This window comes from Chrysemys picta, chromosome 7 (assembly GCF_011386835.1).
Source record: "Chrysemys picta bellii isolate R12L10 chromosome 7, ASM1138683v2, whole genome shotgun sequence".
Taxonomy (NCBI): domain Eukaryota; kingdom Metazoa; phylum Chordata; order Testudines; family Emydidae; genus Chrysemys; species Chrysemys picta.
In genome coordinates, this window is record NC_088797.1 from 89,537,585 (window position 1) to 89,552,702 (window position 15,118).

The 15,118-nt window shown below is 45.9% G+C and overlaps 2 protein-coding genes across 4 annotated transcripts in view; both read left to right on the plus strand.

Annotated features, from left to right (window-relative positions):
- IPMK (inositol polyphosphate multikinase) overlaps positions 1-15,118 on the plus strand; it is an 88,866-nt gene that overhangs the window by 44,905 nt on the left and 28,843 nt on the right. For both annotated transcript variants that reach the window (XM_042856679.2, XM_005301746.5), the window contains exons 3-4: positions 388-484; positions 12,750-12,922. In XM_042856679.2, coding sequence (XP_042712613.2) covers positions 388-484; positions 12,750-12,922 — 270 coding nt within the window. The remainder of the gene's footprint in view (positions 1-387; positions 485-12,749; positions 12,923-15,118) is intronic.
- LOC135972755 (myb/SANT-like DNA-binding domain-containing protein 2) lies at positions 491-10,308 on the plus strand. 2 transcript variants are annotated; one of them, XR_010589249.1, is made up of 2 exons: positions 491-9,034; positions 9,749-10,308. XR_010589249.1 is itself a non-coding variant. In XM_065552016.1 (2 exons), the coding sequence occupies exons 1-2, from the start codon at positions 8,266-8,268 to the stop codon at positions 10,033-10,035; spliced, it is 864 nt and encodes a 287-aa protein (XP_065408088.1). In that variant the 5' UTR covers positions 491-8,265; the 3' UTR covers positions 10,036-10,308. The 2 variants fall into 2 exon arrangements, 1 of the variants encoding a protein (XP_065408088.1); XM_065552016.1 differs by having other exon boundaries at positions 491-8,842.

A 15,118-nucleotide genomic window follows, 5' to 3' on the forward strand; every position in this document is an offset into this window, starting at 1 on the left:
GAATCTGTATTCTAAGCTTGATACAATTTAAAATAGCTAAAATCTATAGTAATCCTTCAAAATCCAGGATTTAGGATAGAAGAATGAACTCAGTCTGTACTATACTGGCTTTTTAATACCAACAATTACAGCTTAAATTTTGATAAGAAAAGATTAACTTATTTTTTTTTTTTTTTGTTCAAGTTAGCTAATACAGTATTCCCTGGATAGTAAAAATCAATGTATGTTCTGCATGTTGGAAGATTACAAATATCTTGAATTTCTCATATATACTTGTAGGTTTTTACATGTAAAGTAGTTGTAAACATTATGGAATACAGGTAGCAGTGGGCTCTTGAAAATATAAAATGCATAATTTAAAGTTATATTTCCCCTCTTTTGTTTCAGGTTTATGCTGCTGACTGTTGTGACAGTGTTCTTCTAGAGCTGCGGAAATACTTGCCAAAATATTTTGGCAGCTGGTCACCACCTACTGCACCTAATGGTATTGTTTTAATTTTATGCTAGTTGTCCAAACTGGATGGGAAATTTTCTGGGAAATTAGTTTGGCAATACCAACCTTTGTAACTTTTTTGTAGCATAATCCTATTCCCTATAACATCACCTACAGTATAAGAGTCATTTAAATAGGTACCCTGTTTAAGAAGAAGTTTTAATGTAGGAAAAATATTTTGTCCTACAGATATTCCTGAGTCTGAGTGAGAACAAGATCTGACACCTTAAAACTTTATTTGTATTACGCTGTAAATATGTTACACTTTTTTCTCTGATCTTTCTGGTGGGTAACTGGAAACAAAGATACAAATTTCTGCTTTATATTTAAGAAATGAACTAGTGTCCCCACCTTCTTATCTATTATCCATATGGGAAGATAGAACCTCTGGATAGGGTGACCAGATATCCTGATTTTATAGGGACAGTCCAGATTTTGGGGGCTTTTTCTTATATAGGCACCTATTACCTCCCAGCCTCTGTCCCGATTTTTTACATTTGCTATCTGGTCACCTTACCTCTGGTACAGGACACTATAAAGCCCATCTAAATCTTTGGCCACCTTTTAATTAGCAGTTGAACTCTTTTTGTATAACTCTTTTACGTGTTGCTTATGCTCCCTGTGGATAACGTGTTTTCCATTAACAAGTCTGAATTATTCTGTGTAAAGAAATTCTACTATAATTCCTTTAGTGCCTGGTTCCTCCGTGGTTCATATTAATGCCTTCTTGCGTTTGTATTTGGCAGTATCTCAAAGAGCTTTGTTATAGTACCTATGCTTTTTTATTCTTCATTCTTTGGTATGGAGTCAGCCCCTCTGGGGCTATCCAGGGTCCTTCTGCTGCAGCACATGGCTTGTCTCCTCAGTCATGGAGCCCCCTGCTCCCCTTCTTCAGCATGTCCGTCTCTTTTCTTCACTCCTGCTGAAATGTTCCTGTGAGTCCCTCAAGTTTATATGTCTTGTTATCAACACCTGGTTCTCTTTTCCTGCTGCCAATAAATTTCCACTCCTCAAACACCAGCCCCTTTGTTGAGGGACTGGAGAATGTAGGTTCTCCTAGGCTTGAGTTAGCCCATTGTCCTCAGGTGTTTCCACCTGAATAGCTGATTGTAAAGGTCTAACAACTGAGTATTGTTCCTGCTCTGGCTGAAATGTGAGAGAGCCCTGTCAGCCCCAGGTAGAATCCATACACACATAGAGATATTCAATAATGCAGAAATTTTCATAAGAACTTGATAATATCAACCAGAATTTATAAACTGTACAGAGAGCATGCCAAAATCATCACTACCTCTGGGAATGTTCTATTGGGAAAGGAGTGGGGGTTGGAGAGAAGATTGATCTAGACCAGGGGTCGGCAACCTATGGCATGCGTGCCGATTTTTAATGGCACGCTGCTGCCTGCCGGGGTCCCGGCCGTCGGCCCTGCTCAGCCCGCTGCCAAACCCAGGCCGGCAGTGGGCTGGGTGGGGCCAGCAGCCGGGACCCCGTCAGGCTGCAGTGTGCCATTAAAAATTCTGCCCGGCCCAGCCTGCTCTTCTCCGTCCCCAGCCCACCACTCTCTCCTATGGGGGCAGGGGGCAGAAGCTTGGTCCTGCTGGCTGCTGCTGCAGGGCAGCCTCCACCGGCAGCCAAGCTTCCTCCTCCCCCATTTCTTCTCCCAGCATGCTGGGTTCCTGCCCCTCTTCCTCTACCTCTCTGCGGCCGAACAGGCTGATGGCCTGCAGAGGGAGGGGGCGAAGCGGAGCTGGAACCACAGCCTCAGTGTGCTCGCTGTTCTGGAGAAGAAGCGGGAACGGGGCCTTGGGGAAGGAGTGTGGAATCAGGGCATATTCCCTCCAGCCCCCTGCCGTGAGCCACTCAGGGCAGGGGGCTGGGAGCATCCCCACGACTCCAGCCCACACCCCCAGCCCCCTGCCCTGAGCTCTGCACCTCCGCACGATCCCAGCCCTGGCTCCGGCACCCCCACACATACCCAGCTCCCCCACACTCCATGCCCTGACTCCTGCACCCCCTCACACGCCCTCTGCCCTGACTCCACCCCCACACATCTAGCCCCCCCACACCCAATGCCCTGACTGTTGCACCCCCCACATCCCCACCCCCACCCTGAGCACCAACCCCCCCTCCACATTCCTACCTGCACCTCTCTCACCAAATGGGAGCTGCCCAGGTAAGCGCTCCACATCCAAACCTCCTGCCCCAACCCTGAGCCCCCTCCCTCATTCTAGTTCCTGGCCAGACTTGACACCCCAACCCCCAGCCTGCTCCTTCACCCTCAGCCCTGTGCTCAGTGCACTCCCACCCTCAGCTCAGTGCAGAGAGAAAAGAGAATGGACTAAAACCAGGGAGAAGGTAGGTACCCACTCTATGTGGGCAGGGCTGGGACCCCAGACCGGCAGCGGGCTGAGCGGGGCCAGGACCCTGGCTGTTAGGAGCCGGCGGACGGAACCCCAGACCGGCAGTGGGCTGAGCTGCTCAGCCTGCGTCCGGTCTGGGGTTCTGGCTGCCGGCCCCTTGCCAGCCAGGGTCCCAGCTGCAGGCCCCGCTCAGCCCGTTGCCGGCCTAGGTGAATGGAACCCTAGGCCGGCAGCGGGCTGAGCGGGCCGGCAGTGTAAGATCAGCATTTTAATTTCATTTTAAATGAAGCTTTTTAAACATTTTGAAAACCTTGTTTACTTTACATACTATAGAGTTATAGGATATGGACAAGTTGTCTTCTCCCAATCCCTACCCCCAATAAATTGCTGTAAAATTGGAGAAAGACAAATTGATTTGAACTTAGGTTTCGTGGAGTAAGGGTAATTGAAGATTATTAGTAATATACAAAAACATGATTCTGAAGGCATGCATAAGCCAAAATATCCATTTTAAATTGTCTGCTGAAACTTTTAGGGATCTGATCATTGCTGCCTGGCTATTTATCCTGTTTACTTTTCAGTACTTCATTACTATTCAGTGTATTTTACTTTTGGGATCTGCTTTTCTTCACCTGGACTAAGAACAGGGCAGATCAATATGAATTATTTTCAAATTTTTCCTCCTTTGTTGCTGATAGCAACTTGGGTTCCCCCCGGTTCATTCATTTATTTCAAAATGTGTCTTTGTAAGTTATGAAAACAAATCAGATGCCTCAAATAATTATTCCACTACTTCTTCCAGCAAAGACTGAATGCTTAAGCAAGTTCATACTGATGCAGGGGTGGGCAAATTTATGGCCTGCGGACCGGATCCGGCCCATCAGGGATTTGGATCTGGCCTGTGGGATTGCCACCCCCGGGGTGCCGCGGGCCCCGCGCCGCTTCCGGAAGCGGCCGGCATCACGTCCCTGCGGCCCCGGGTAGGGGTGGGGGGTTGGGGCAGAAGGCTCTGTGTTCTGCCCTTGCCTTCAGGTACTGCCCCTCGCAGCTCCCATTGGCCGGGAACGGGGAACCGTAGCCAATGGAAGCTTCGGGGGGAGGTACCTGCAGGTGAGGGCAGAGCGCAGAGCCCTCTGCCCTCCTCCCTCTGGGGCCGCTGGGAGATGGTGCCGGCCGCTTCTGGGAGCGGCGTGGGGCCAGGGCAGGCAGACAGGCAGGGAATCTATCCTAGCCCTGCTGCGTGCCGCTGCCACCCTGGAGCTGCTCCAGGTAAGTGGCGCCAGGCCGGCGCCTGCACCCTGAACCCCGCCTGCACCCCAAGCCCCTGCCCTGAGCCCCTTTGTACACTCCGCACACCACCTGCGCCCCAACCCCTTGCCCTGAGCCCCTTTCTGTACACCACACCCCCTCCAACACCCTGCACTTCCTCCCGCACCTCAACCCCCTGCCCTAGCCCTACATTCATGGCCCTGCATGCAATTTCCCCACCCAATTGTCACCCTCGGCCCAAAAAGTTTGCCCACTCCTGTTATAGACACAATGAAAATAGAGCCATAGTCAGAAAAATGGGAACCAGTAATAATACCCAATTCTTAACTTCCTGATCAGAAGTCTCTGTCCTCCAGATCTTTCAATTACATGAACAGTACTTATAAGTGCTGGGGAATAGGTCTTATTTAGGATTCTATGTTTCATATCATGGTATAACTGTGAGTAGAACACTTTATCTCAAATTGATATACATGTACTTTGGAAACTTATTTAACCCTCAGACTATAAAGGGGACTTAAAATATTGTCAGGATAATAATGAACGCTTTTGAAGTGCAGTTGTGCTCAGGAAAATGTATCAAAAGTGCACTCTCAAGAGATCTGATCTCTTTGTGCAGAGACTTTCATCAACCTGATTTACTGACAGCTTTTATTACTTCTATTAGCACTACAAAATCAGCCCTGCTAGAGGAGAGCAAGCTCGTTATATTCTGGCTCATTCATCAGGAGGAATTGTTAACTACATTCCAGCTGCTGAACTTTTACTACTTCTCTTTACTTTTAACTGATTTCAACCGTGGAAGTGTTCTGTAGCTTTTCTATAGCTTACTTTATGCTTTGGGGGTTTTATATATTTTCATATTTCTCTAGGCCCAATTAAACCCCCAAACACAAAGTAATGTAATCGTCAAATAGGTTATATTTGAAAAAAGCAAAACTGTTAGGAGGGAGAAGTGTTAAGTGTGAGATTTGGGAATGGTTTACAGAAGGCCACAGTTGGTAGAAATGGAGGTGTGAAGAATATTGAAATTATCTGTTAATTTTGTGAATGTGAGATAGATACAGAAGTGTGCGTGTGTTTTTGTGGACTTGCTGATTGTTTTTGGTTAGCTCTCTGGAACATGGAGGGTTAGTTCCAGCTGGAGCTCTCCCCAGGTATCCACGACCCTGGCAAGGACTCTGATTCAGTTGCCTGCTACTCATATGGAGATGGTTGGAAGATTAGTTCCTACCTTCTCTGGAGAAATGCATAAACTAGTTTATCCTTATTCAGGAGCCCTGCTCAAAACCTCAAGAGCCCTTTGTATGGGAACTTCTTAATAAAGGAACTTAGAAATGGATAAAAGAGAGCCTATGACTGTCATAGAAGCAGAAGTTGCAGGGGTGCAGCCTGTCTTGCTCAGCCCCAGTTGCTGTGTGTATCTGCATCAAGTAGGACCTACTTAAGCTGGCAAGGAAAGACTTAATTTAGAGAAGATAATATGCATTTGGGCTACTGTTACTTTAATCTTCTTACCTCTGCTTGTGATGTTCCTGTGGATAAATAAATCATACACCGCTACCTCGATATAACGCGACCCGATATAACACGAATTCGGATATAACTCAGTAAAGCAGTGCTCCAGGGCGGCGCGGCTGTGCACTCGGGTGGATCAAAGCAAGTTCAATATAACGCGGTTTCACCTAAAACGCGGTAAGATTTTTTTTGGCTCCCGAGGACAGCGTTATATCGAGGTAGAGGTGTTTTTGAACTTGGTTTTGAACAAGCTGTTTCCTGTCACTGCGCTTCCCAGCTGGTCACAGCTCCTGGAGAGAGCCTAAAGCACGCTTTTCATTTGTACCTGTGGAGGTAATAAGATTGGTACATGGGAGGATGCTGTAACTTGCTGATGCAGGCAAAAGTGGAGTGAATTTCAGGATTCCACCCTGAGAGAAGTGCAGGTATAGGCCTGTCACTTGAAGGAAGTGAGAGAGAGAGGCCAAAGATAAAGTTCATCCTGGAACCGTAACAGGACGTTTCCCCTTTTATTCATTGAGTGCAGATAGTGGGCTCAAACCTTTCCCTACACAGAACACGTAGTCCCTGCTTCAGTTCAGACAGTTGCTACCGTAGAGATATCTGCTGTGATGCACAGATGAAAGCATACGCTCAAAGTAGTGGAGATGTCTAGAAGATATTATTATTGAAAGACTTTGCTGTAGAAGTGTGTTTCAAGATGAGATTTGAAGGAAGAGAAGAAGGTGATTTGGATTGGTGTGGAAAACAGAAGAAAGATGAAGAAAAATGGAGTAATGAGAGTAAAATGGCAAGAGGCTAAATGAGAGCAGAAATGTAGATTGCACAAAGTTGTGCAGAATCTTGAAGGAGATGGTGAGAAATTTGAACTTGATGCAGAAGAAGTATTAGGATGTACAAAATTCTTCTTTTTAAAAAGGAAATCTTTAAACAAACCCTTGTATTCTTGACACTCTTGTGCATTTTGGCATGGCTGCTTGTAAAGGGGTCGTGTAAAATGAATGAAATGATGGTCTGTAAAGGTGGGGAAATTTTTTTTCTCATGATCACGTATGGCTTACAAGTTCAAAATGGGCTAAACCGGGGATTGGTGTCCAGCATATGAGAAAGAATACAAATCTGATGACTGCTGGGAGAAAAGAATATGCATGCATTTATCCACAGGGTGCTAATTGTGGCCCTAAAGTGTTTTAGTTTCAGCAGTAGATGTGCTGAAAACCTGTACAATGGGTGCCATGTTGTCTGAAAGTTAGATTTGTGACTAGTGCTAACATTTCTGCACTCTTTTCCTCCACCCATTTTCTGTATAGCCTGGTCATCTCCCCATCTTGCATGGAGTACTGCCATGTATTAAGGCTAAGCAAGTGTGTGGAATGGGGAGCATAGTTGTTTGGGAGCCAAGGGGTGGGAAATAAGTTGATTAAAATGGACCCTTATCTCTTGCAGGATCTTTCTGCTTCAGGGAAGGAATTGTAATCGTTTGAGTTGCATTTCCTTTTCCGCACTCCTCCTGGGGTGACACAGCAAATACACTGCTCCATACTCAAACTGACCCTAAAGGCTTTCTAACCTACAATATAGAACCTGGTACCTGTGAAAAGTGGAGACATGATCGCACATAAGCGTGTCTGAAAATGCCAACAGAGAGCATTTCTTCTTGGATAGACATACAGACTTGATATAACATCTTGAATGTGTTTCTATCCAAAAGACTTATGCGATTGTAAATAGTTTGGAAGTTTCTGTTATGTTTCTGTTAAAGATTTTATTGCACACACTGGGCCAAAATGCTTTGTTGCTGAGTACAGATGGAAACTTCTGTCTTGAACTAGGATAGTCAAACTGGATGAGAGAAGTGGGTGGAGAATATTTACTTTGCTATGGTAAGGATATGAGATGTGCCTTTTTCCCCTAAAACCACAATTCCCATTGATTTTTAATTCCACTTGTCTCACGTTTAAAAATAATACTTACCGGTAATTTGATCATTGGTACTTATTTTAAATTTATTAAAGACTCATGTGAATCAAACTCCTGAATTCCTTTTCAGCAATAAATTGGAATCTTGATTCAGTACCGGATAGGCTGTTGTAATTAGTGTGTTTTCCTGAGGCAGGAAGATTGGTGGCTACCTTTTGAGACTTAATTGCAACAGAATTTGTAGGTGTACTGTGCTAGTGCGTGTGTGGTTTTTTTTTATTCACTGGTATAGATTTGTCCTCCCTATTCTAACACTTAGGCCTGGTCTACACTAGGAGGTTATGTCGAATTTAGCAGCGTTAAATCGAATTAACCCTGCACCCGTCCACACAGTGAAGCTATTTAGTTCGACATAGGGGTCTCTTAAATTCGATTTCTGTTCTCCTCCCCAATGAGGGGAGTAGGGCTAAATTTGGCATGGCCATGTCGAATTAGGGTAGGTGTGGATGGAAATCGACGCTAATAGCTCCGGGAGCTATCCCACAGTGCACCACTCTGACACTCTGGACAGCAATCCGAGCTTGGATGCTCTGACCAGCCACACAGGAAAAGCCCCGGGAAAATTTGAATTCCTTTTCCTGTCTGGGAAGTTTGAATCTCGTTTCCTGTTTGGACATCGTGGCGAGCTCAGCAGCACTGGCAACGATGCAGAGCTCTCCAGCAGAGGTGACCATGCAATCTCAGAATAGAAAGAGGGCCCCAGCAGGGACTGATCGGGAAGTCTTGGATCTGATTGCTGTGTGGGGCGATGAGTCCGTGCTTTCGGAGCTGCGATCGAAAAGACGGAATGCAAAGATCTACGAGAAGATCTCAAAAGCCATGACAGAGAGAGGATACAGCCGGGATGCAACGCAGTGCCGCGTGAAAATCAAGGAGCTGAGACAAGCGTACCAGAAGACCAAAGAGTCAAACGGACGCTCCGGATCCCAGCCCCAGACATGCCGTTTCTACGAGGCACTTCATTCCATTCTAGGTGCGGCCGCCACCACTACCCCACCACTAACGGTGGACTCTGAGGATGGGATATTGTTGATGGCCGCTTCCTCGGAGATGTTAGCGGACGGGGAAGATGAGGAGGGTGAGGAGGAGGAGGAGGCAGTTGACGGCGCTTACAATGCTGATTTCCCCGACAGCCAGGATCTCTTCATCACCCTCACAGAGATCCCCTACCAACTGTCCCCAGGCGTTAACCCAGACCCTGAATCAGGGGAAGGATCAGTCGGTAAGTGTTTTAAACATGTAAACATTTATTTTGAACAGAACAGGAATATTAACAATGGGTTTTTCATGATTAGTTTGCCCTAGGCGCTCTACTTTTTAGTCCTTGCCAGTGCAGCTACTGGAAAAGAAGGTCTATATGTCCGGGGATAGAGCTGAAATCCTCATGGGACATCTCCACGAAGCTCTCCTGGAGGTAATTGGAAAGCCTTTGCATGAGGTTCCTGGGGAGAGCGGCCTTATGTGTCCTCCGTAGTAGGAAACTTTTCCTCGCCAGGCTATCATCAAGTACTCTGGGATCATTGCCTTGCAGAGGATGGCAGCATACGGCCCTGGTTTTTGCTGGCTTTCATGCAGCATGGGTTCTTTCTCGGTCTCAGAAATTCTCAGCAGAGTGATGTCGCTCATGGTGACCTGCTTAGAATTAGGGGACTGTTACTATTGGGACTGCTTGCCTGTTCCTTTAGAGAACTGTCACCGGCGGTTTACCGCCACGCAGTGGAGGCGGGAGAGGGGCAGCATACAGGGATCTTTCCCGGGGACAGCCGCGAGGGGGTGGGACAGGGGCAGAGTTCATGCTTGCCGGATTGCCGGCAGTAGGAACTGCCCAACGATAGGAGCATTGCTTTGAACGTGAAAGGAGGGCACTGCTATAATTTAAGTTTTAAGCAGCCAAAAGTCTACGGCTTACCATGTCAGCCTTCTACCCGAATTCCGCTGTCCTGCCCCGCTTGTCTGATCTCCACTGCAAGACCCCAGGCACTGAATGGGAAGGCTGAAAATTCGACCTTGTCCTGAGTGCGCATGTGATAGGTGCTGTGCATGGTCTTTTTCACAGAGAAAGACTATGTTCATTGTTCACAAAAAATTATCTTTGTACGGAATTCACTCCCTTTTTCCTATCCCACAGTTGCGACTGTCTCCCGACCTACCCTGGCAACCCCCTCGCAGAGGCTGGTGCAGATTAGGCGGAGAAAGAAAAGGACACGGGACGACATGTTCTCAGAACTTATGGGCTGCTCCCGAGCCGATGCGGCCCAGCAGACCCAGTGGAGGGAGAACATGTCACAATACCAGCGAGCACACAGCGAAAAGGAGGAGAGGTGGCGGCAGGAAGACCAGCAGGCGACTCAAACACTGCTTGGACTAATGAGGGAGCAAACGGACACGCTCCGGCGCCTTGTGGATGTTCTGTAGGACCGGAGGCAGGAGGACAGAGCCCCGCTGCAGTCTATCTCTAACCGCCCTCCCCCGCCACAAACTCCCATACCCCCCTCACCCAAAGTCCCAAGAAGGAGGGGCGGCAGGGGCCGTGAAAACTGTCACTCCACCTCTGCAGACTGCTCAAGTACCAGAAGGCTCTCATTCCCAAAAATTTGATAAGTCCTTTCCTTCCCGCCTCACCCAAGCCCCAGTCCCAGTTTCATCCCCTAACTGTGTAGTTGCTAATAAAAGATACGTTTCTGTTAATTACTGTTTCCATCATGTTCTTTTAGGGGAGTGTGTGTTTGAAGTGGGGTAGGCGGTTGGTAATTGGAGAGGACAGTCACCTTTACCAGGGTACAGACACGGGGGCAGGTTCAGCAGAAGGTCACACACACATTGCAGTCACTAGGCACCCTGGTCAGTCTGGGAGGTGGTTTTCATGTTCTGTGTGGGGGGAGCCATGTGACTTTGTGGCGGGGGAGGGCGGATAGAGATCTTATACTGCAGTCCTTATCCTGGATCACAGAGCCACGCAGCAGGGGATCTGTAACCGTCCTCCCCCGCCACAAAGTCACATAGCCCCCCCCACACAGAGTCCCGAAAAGGAGGGGTGGCAGGCTCCGTTGAAACAACCAGTCCACCACTGTGGACCTCTCTAGGAGCAGGAGCCTGTCATTCCTCGAGTTTAGAAGCGTTCTTTCCATCACTACGCCCGCTCCCCACCACAGTTTGCGTCCCAGTTTCAACACTTTACTGCGAAATCCATAATAAAGAAAATGGTGTTCATTAACAAAGTTCCATTTATTTTATTTTTAAACATGTGTTGGAAGGGGGGGATGGGGTGAACGGGGTATGTAGCTGGAGAGGATAGTCAACAGTAAGTGGGTAAAGAAACGGGGGCAGGTTCAGCTTCTCTTTAAACAAACTTAATAGTCGCAGGTTGCCCTGCTCACTGAGGAACCTAGCTTTCAAAGCCTCCCGGATGCACAGCGCGTCCCGCTGGGCTCTTCTAATAGCACGTATGTCTGGCTGGGTGTAATCAGCAGCCTCAACCTCCCACCCCGCCATAAAGGTCTCCCCTTTGCTCTCACAGAGATTGTGGAGCACATAGCAACCTGCAATAACAATGGGGATATTGGTTTCGCTGAGATCAGAGCGAGTCAGTAAGCTTCTCCATCTCCCCTTGAGACGTCCAAAAGCACACTCCACCACCATTCTGCACTTGCTCAGACGGTAGTTGAAGAGTTCTTTTTCAGTGTCCAGGGGCCTGTATAGGGCTTCATGAGCCAGGGCATTAGCGGGTAGGCTGGGGTCCCCGAGGATCACTATAGGCATCTCCACATCCCCAAGAGTTATTTTCTTGTCCGCGAAGTAAATACCTTCCTGCAGCCGTCTAAACACACCAGAGTTCCTGAAAACACGAGCGTCATGAACCTTGCCCGGCCATCCTACGTTGATGTTTGTAAAACGTCCCCTACGGTCCACCAGTGCTTACAGCACCATTGAAAAGTAGCCCTTTCGGTTAATGTACTGGCTGGCCTGGTGGTCCGGTCCCAGGATAGGAATGTGAGTTCCATCTATAGCCCCACCGCAGTTTGGGAATCCCATCGCCGCAAAGCCATCTATGATGACCTGGACGTTTCCAAGGGTCACTACCTTTGAGAGCAGTAGCTCAACGATTGCGTTGGCTACTTGCATCACAGCAACCCCCACGGTAGATTTGCCCACTCCAAATTGGTTCGCGACTGACCGGTAGCTATCTGGTGTTGCAAGCTTCCAGAGAGCTATGGCCACTCGCTTCTGGACAGTCAGGGCTGCTCGCATCCGGGTGTCCTTGCGCTTCAGGGCAGGGGACAGCAACTCACAAAGTTCCAGGAAAGTTCCCTTCCGCATATGAAAGTTTTGCAGCCACTGTGATTCATCCCAGACCTGCAGCACTATGTGGTCCCACCAGTCAGTGCTTGTTTCCCGGGCCCAGAATCGCTGTTCCACAGCATCAACATGACCCATTGCCACCATGATGTTCACGGCGAGGGGTCCCGTGCTTTGTGAGAGGTCTGTGCCACTCTCAGACTTCATGTCCTCACCGCACTGCCGTAGCCTCCTCGCCCGATTTCTCAGCATCTGCCTCTGGAAAAGGTGGATGATAAGGTGCAAGGTGTTGACAACGGCCATAACTGCAGCGATGGTCGCAGCGGGCTCCATGCTCGCAGTGCTGTGGCATCCGCACTGTCACTCACCAGAAAAGTGCGCGAACTGATTGCCCGCCGGCGCTTTCAGGGAGGGAAGGCGGGAGTGACGGTTGGATGACGACAGTTACCCAAAACCACCCTCGACACATTTTTTTTCCCCAGCAGGCATTGGGGGCTCGACCCAGAATTCCAATGGGCAGCGGGGACTGCGGGAACTGTGGGATAGCTGCCCACAGTGCACCGCTTCCAGTGTCGACACTTGCCCCGTTAGTGTGGACTCACTAAGTCGAATTACTGTCCTTAGTGTGGATACACACGTTCGACTTTGTAATATGGATTCCACATATTCGATTTAAGTAAAATCGAACTACTCTCGTAGTGTAGACATACCCTTAAACTTAACATCTAAAGCGTGCTTTTTTTTTTTCCCCCCCCCCACACTGATTCAGGCATAACTTGTATAATAAAGTGCTTTGTGTTATCCTATTGTTAACTGAGTTGTCTTTTTAACAGATCTATACCTAAAACTGGAAGATGTGACCCGTAAGTTTAATAAGCCATGTATAATGGATGTGAAAATAGGCCAGAAAAGTTATGATCCATATGCTTCAGCTGAGAAGATTCAACAACAGGTCAGCAAGTACCCACTAATGGAAGAAATTGGGTTCTTGGTGCTAGGCATGAGGGTAAGACCTAATCTTTTGTTGTATTCAAATTCAGTTTATGCCCTGGTCTATTGCCAAGCGTTAACAAGATTTAACTAATAGTTTTCTAGTAAATAACATACTTCTGTCCCTCCTATGTCACTAAAATGTTATCTGAGTAAATTCACAAATATTGATATGTCACATAAAATATATTTAAAAACACAGCTCATGTTTAAATGTTTTTTTTAACTGTGCAACGTCCTTTCCAAGATCCTAACCATAAATTGAACATATAAATAAGTATGATACAGAAATGTGTCAAGTTAGAAATTGGAACTTTTAAAACTGAATTTAGTTTTGTCCCAAAGAATTTATTTTCACTTGTCATCATCTAAGCTTTGGGGATTATCAAAGCAATTTTATTTTTTTAAATTATAAAGAATATATTAGTTATTTTGTATAGTAGTAATCCCACATTTTAATGTGTTGGTTTGTATTATTTTGGTATATTAAAAATATTTACAAATAGAATGATTCTATGGGACATCTTGTGAGCAATACATATTAAGGCAGCTTTTGGCTTTCCTTTCAAGACACAAGGGCTCCAATCCTGCAGATACCTACATTTGCTTAACTCTGCTTATGTGAGTAGTCCAATTAATGTTGGATGGGGTTTACTCATGTACAGTTAAACACATGCCTAAGTATTTGCAAGGATCAGGGACTAAGATATTAAATAGAAATAGATGTTATATTTTTCTGAGATGAAAAGAAATTTGATGTTTGAAGTTTCAAAGAAATTTGTGGTGTGTGGAGACAGATGCACATATACATTTACAGTCTATTCTGTTTTTTTTTTTTTAAGTTTTTGTTTTATAGTTACGCTACTTTCTGACCTCAATGTTTACCACTAACAGTGCACAAAGTTAAGTTTTTTTTGGCATCATTGGACTTTAGTTCATGAAGATATTGACCACATAATGTGAAGAGACACATGTTGTGCGTTTCTCCAGTAAAGGCAGTGCTCAACAACATCGTGATTGACCTTTTCTTGCACTCAGCCTGTCCAGCATAATCTTCATGATTGTTTCAAATACAAAATTTCTTTTCCCCGTCTCTTCCATGATGTCTTTCTTTCCTGTTTGTAGAAGTAATATTTCTTTATATTGCTAAAGCACTTTCCAACCACTTTTGCACTAATTATTGAGCAGTGGCAGAGATTCATAAAGTAAAATAATTGACAAGGATTTTGCTTACGAATATTTTTGCTTGTTTTTGCCAATATGGGGTCATTTTGAATAGCTAGATGCTTCTTTCCTGCATTATCATCTTTTGGTGTTGATCTAGATTTCACTTGAGAGTCGGACAGGATTTTATGTTTCAGTGAACTGACACTTGGTGTAAAATCAAAGAATTACTCTCGGGGGTGGGGGGTGGGGAGGAATATAGACCATGTTGCAGCTCCTTCATTAATTATGTTGGGGACCAAAAAGCACTTTGAGACTTGTTCTTGGATAACCTATTCATGAGCTGTACAGTCTCCTAATCTGAAATTTTGATTTAGTTAGTTTCTGGTGTGTGCATATGCTTATGCTTTAATAGGTGGAGGGAAACAACATATCTAAAGGAGAGCAGGTAAAATGCAAATACAAAAAAATTGGCTAGTTTCTTGAGCACTACACTGAGTGTGTTCTCCATCAGAAGCAGACTTTTCAAACATCAACTTCTCAAGCATTTGTACGCTTGTATCTAAATAGACATTCAAGGTAATGCACATTTGAGACCTGACAGGGGCAGGCAGAGAAGATTACAGACCTTTAGAACATCTGAACTGAACTATTGCATCTTTTTTTCTTGTCCTTGTCTGTCTTACTTTTTACTTGTATTATTACTAACCCTGGAAAATGTACTTGTAACAATCTTGCATAACTTCCCTTTATACTGAAGTGTTAAGCTGCTTATGCTGGATCATTAAGCACATAAAGATTTTGCTCTCAAATCTATAAACCAGATCATGATGTTTGAGTGCATTAAAAACTAAGCTTTATAGCCTTGAGGGCAATAGAGAGCTCCTTTTCATTAGAAGAACTATCCCATGGACTACTTAGATCATCTCTAATCTTCTGTAAACAGTAATTTTGTACATTGATTGACACGTTTCGTAGAAGCCTGTCAGCCAGATTATCCTTTTCAGAAAGACTTTATTTTGTTATCGATTTTACTACACACTTCAAT

Coding starts and splice junctions, on each gene's coding strand:
- LOC135972755 (XM_065552016.1), top strand. CDS start 8,266: ATGCAGAGCTCTCCAGCAGAGGTGACCATGCAATCTCAGAATAGAAAG. Junction 8,843..9,748: donor ATCAGGGGAAGGATCAGTCG/GTAAGTGTTTTA, acceptor CCTATCCCACAG/TTGCGACTGTCTCCCGACCT.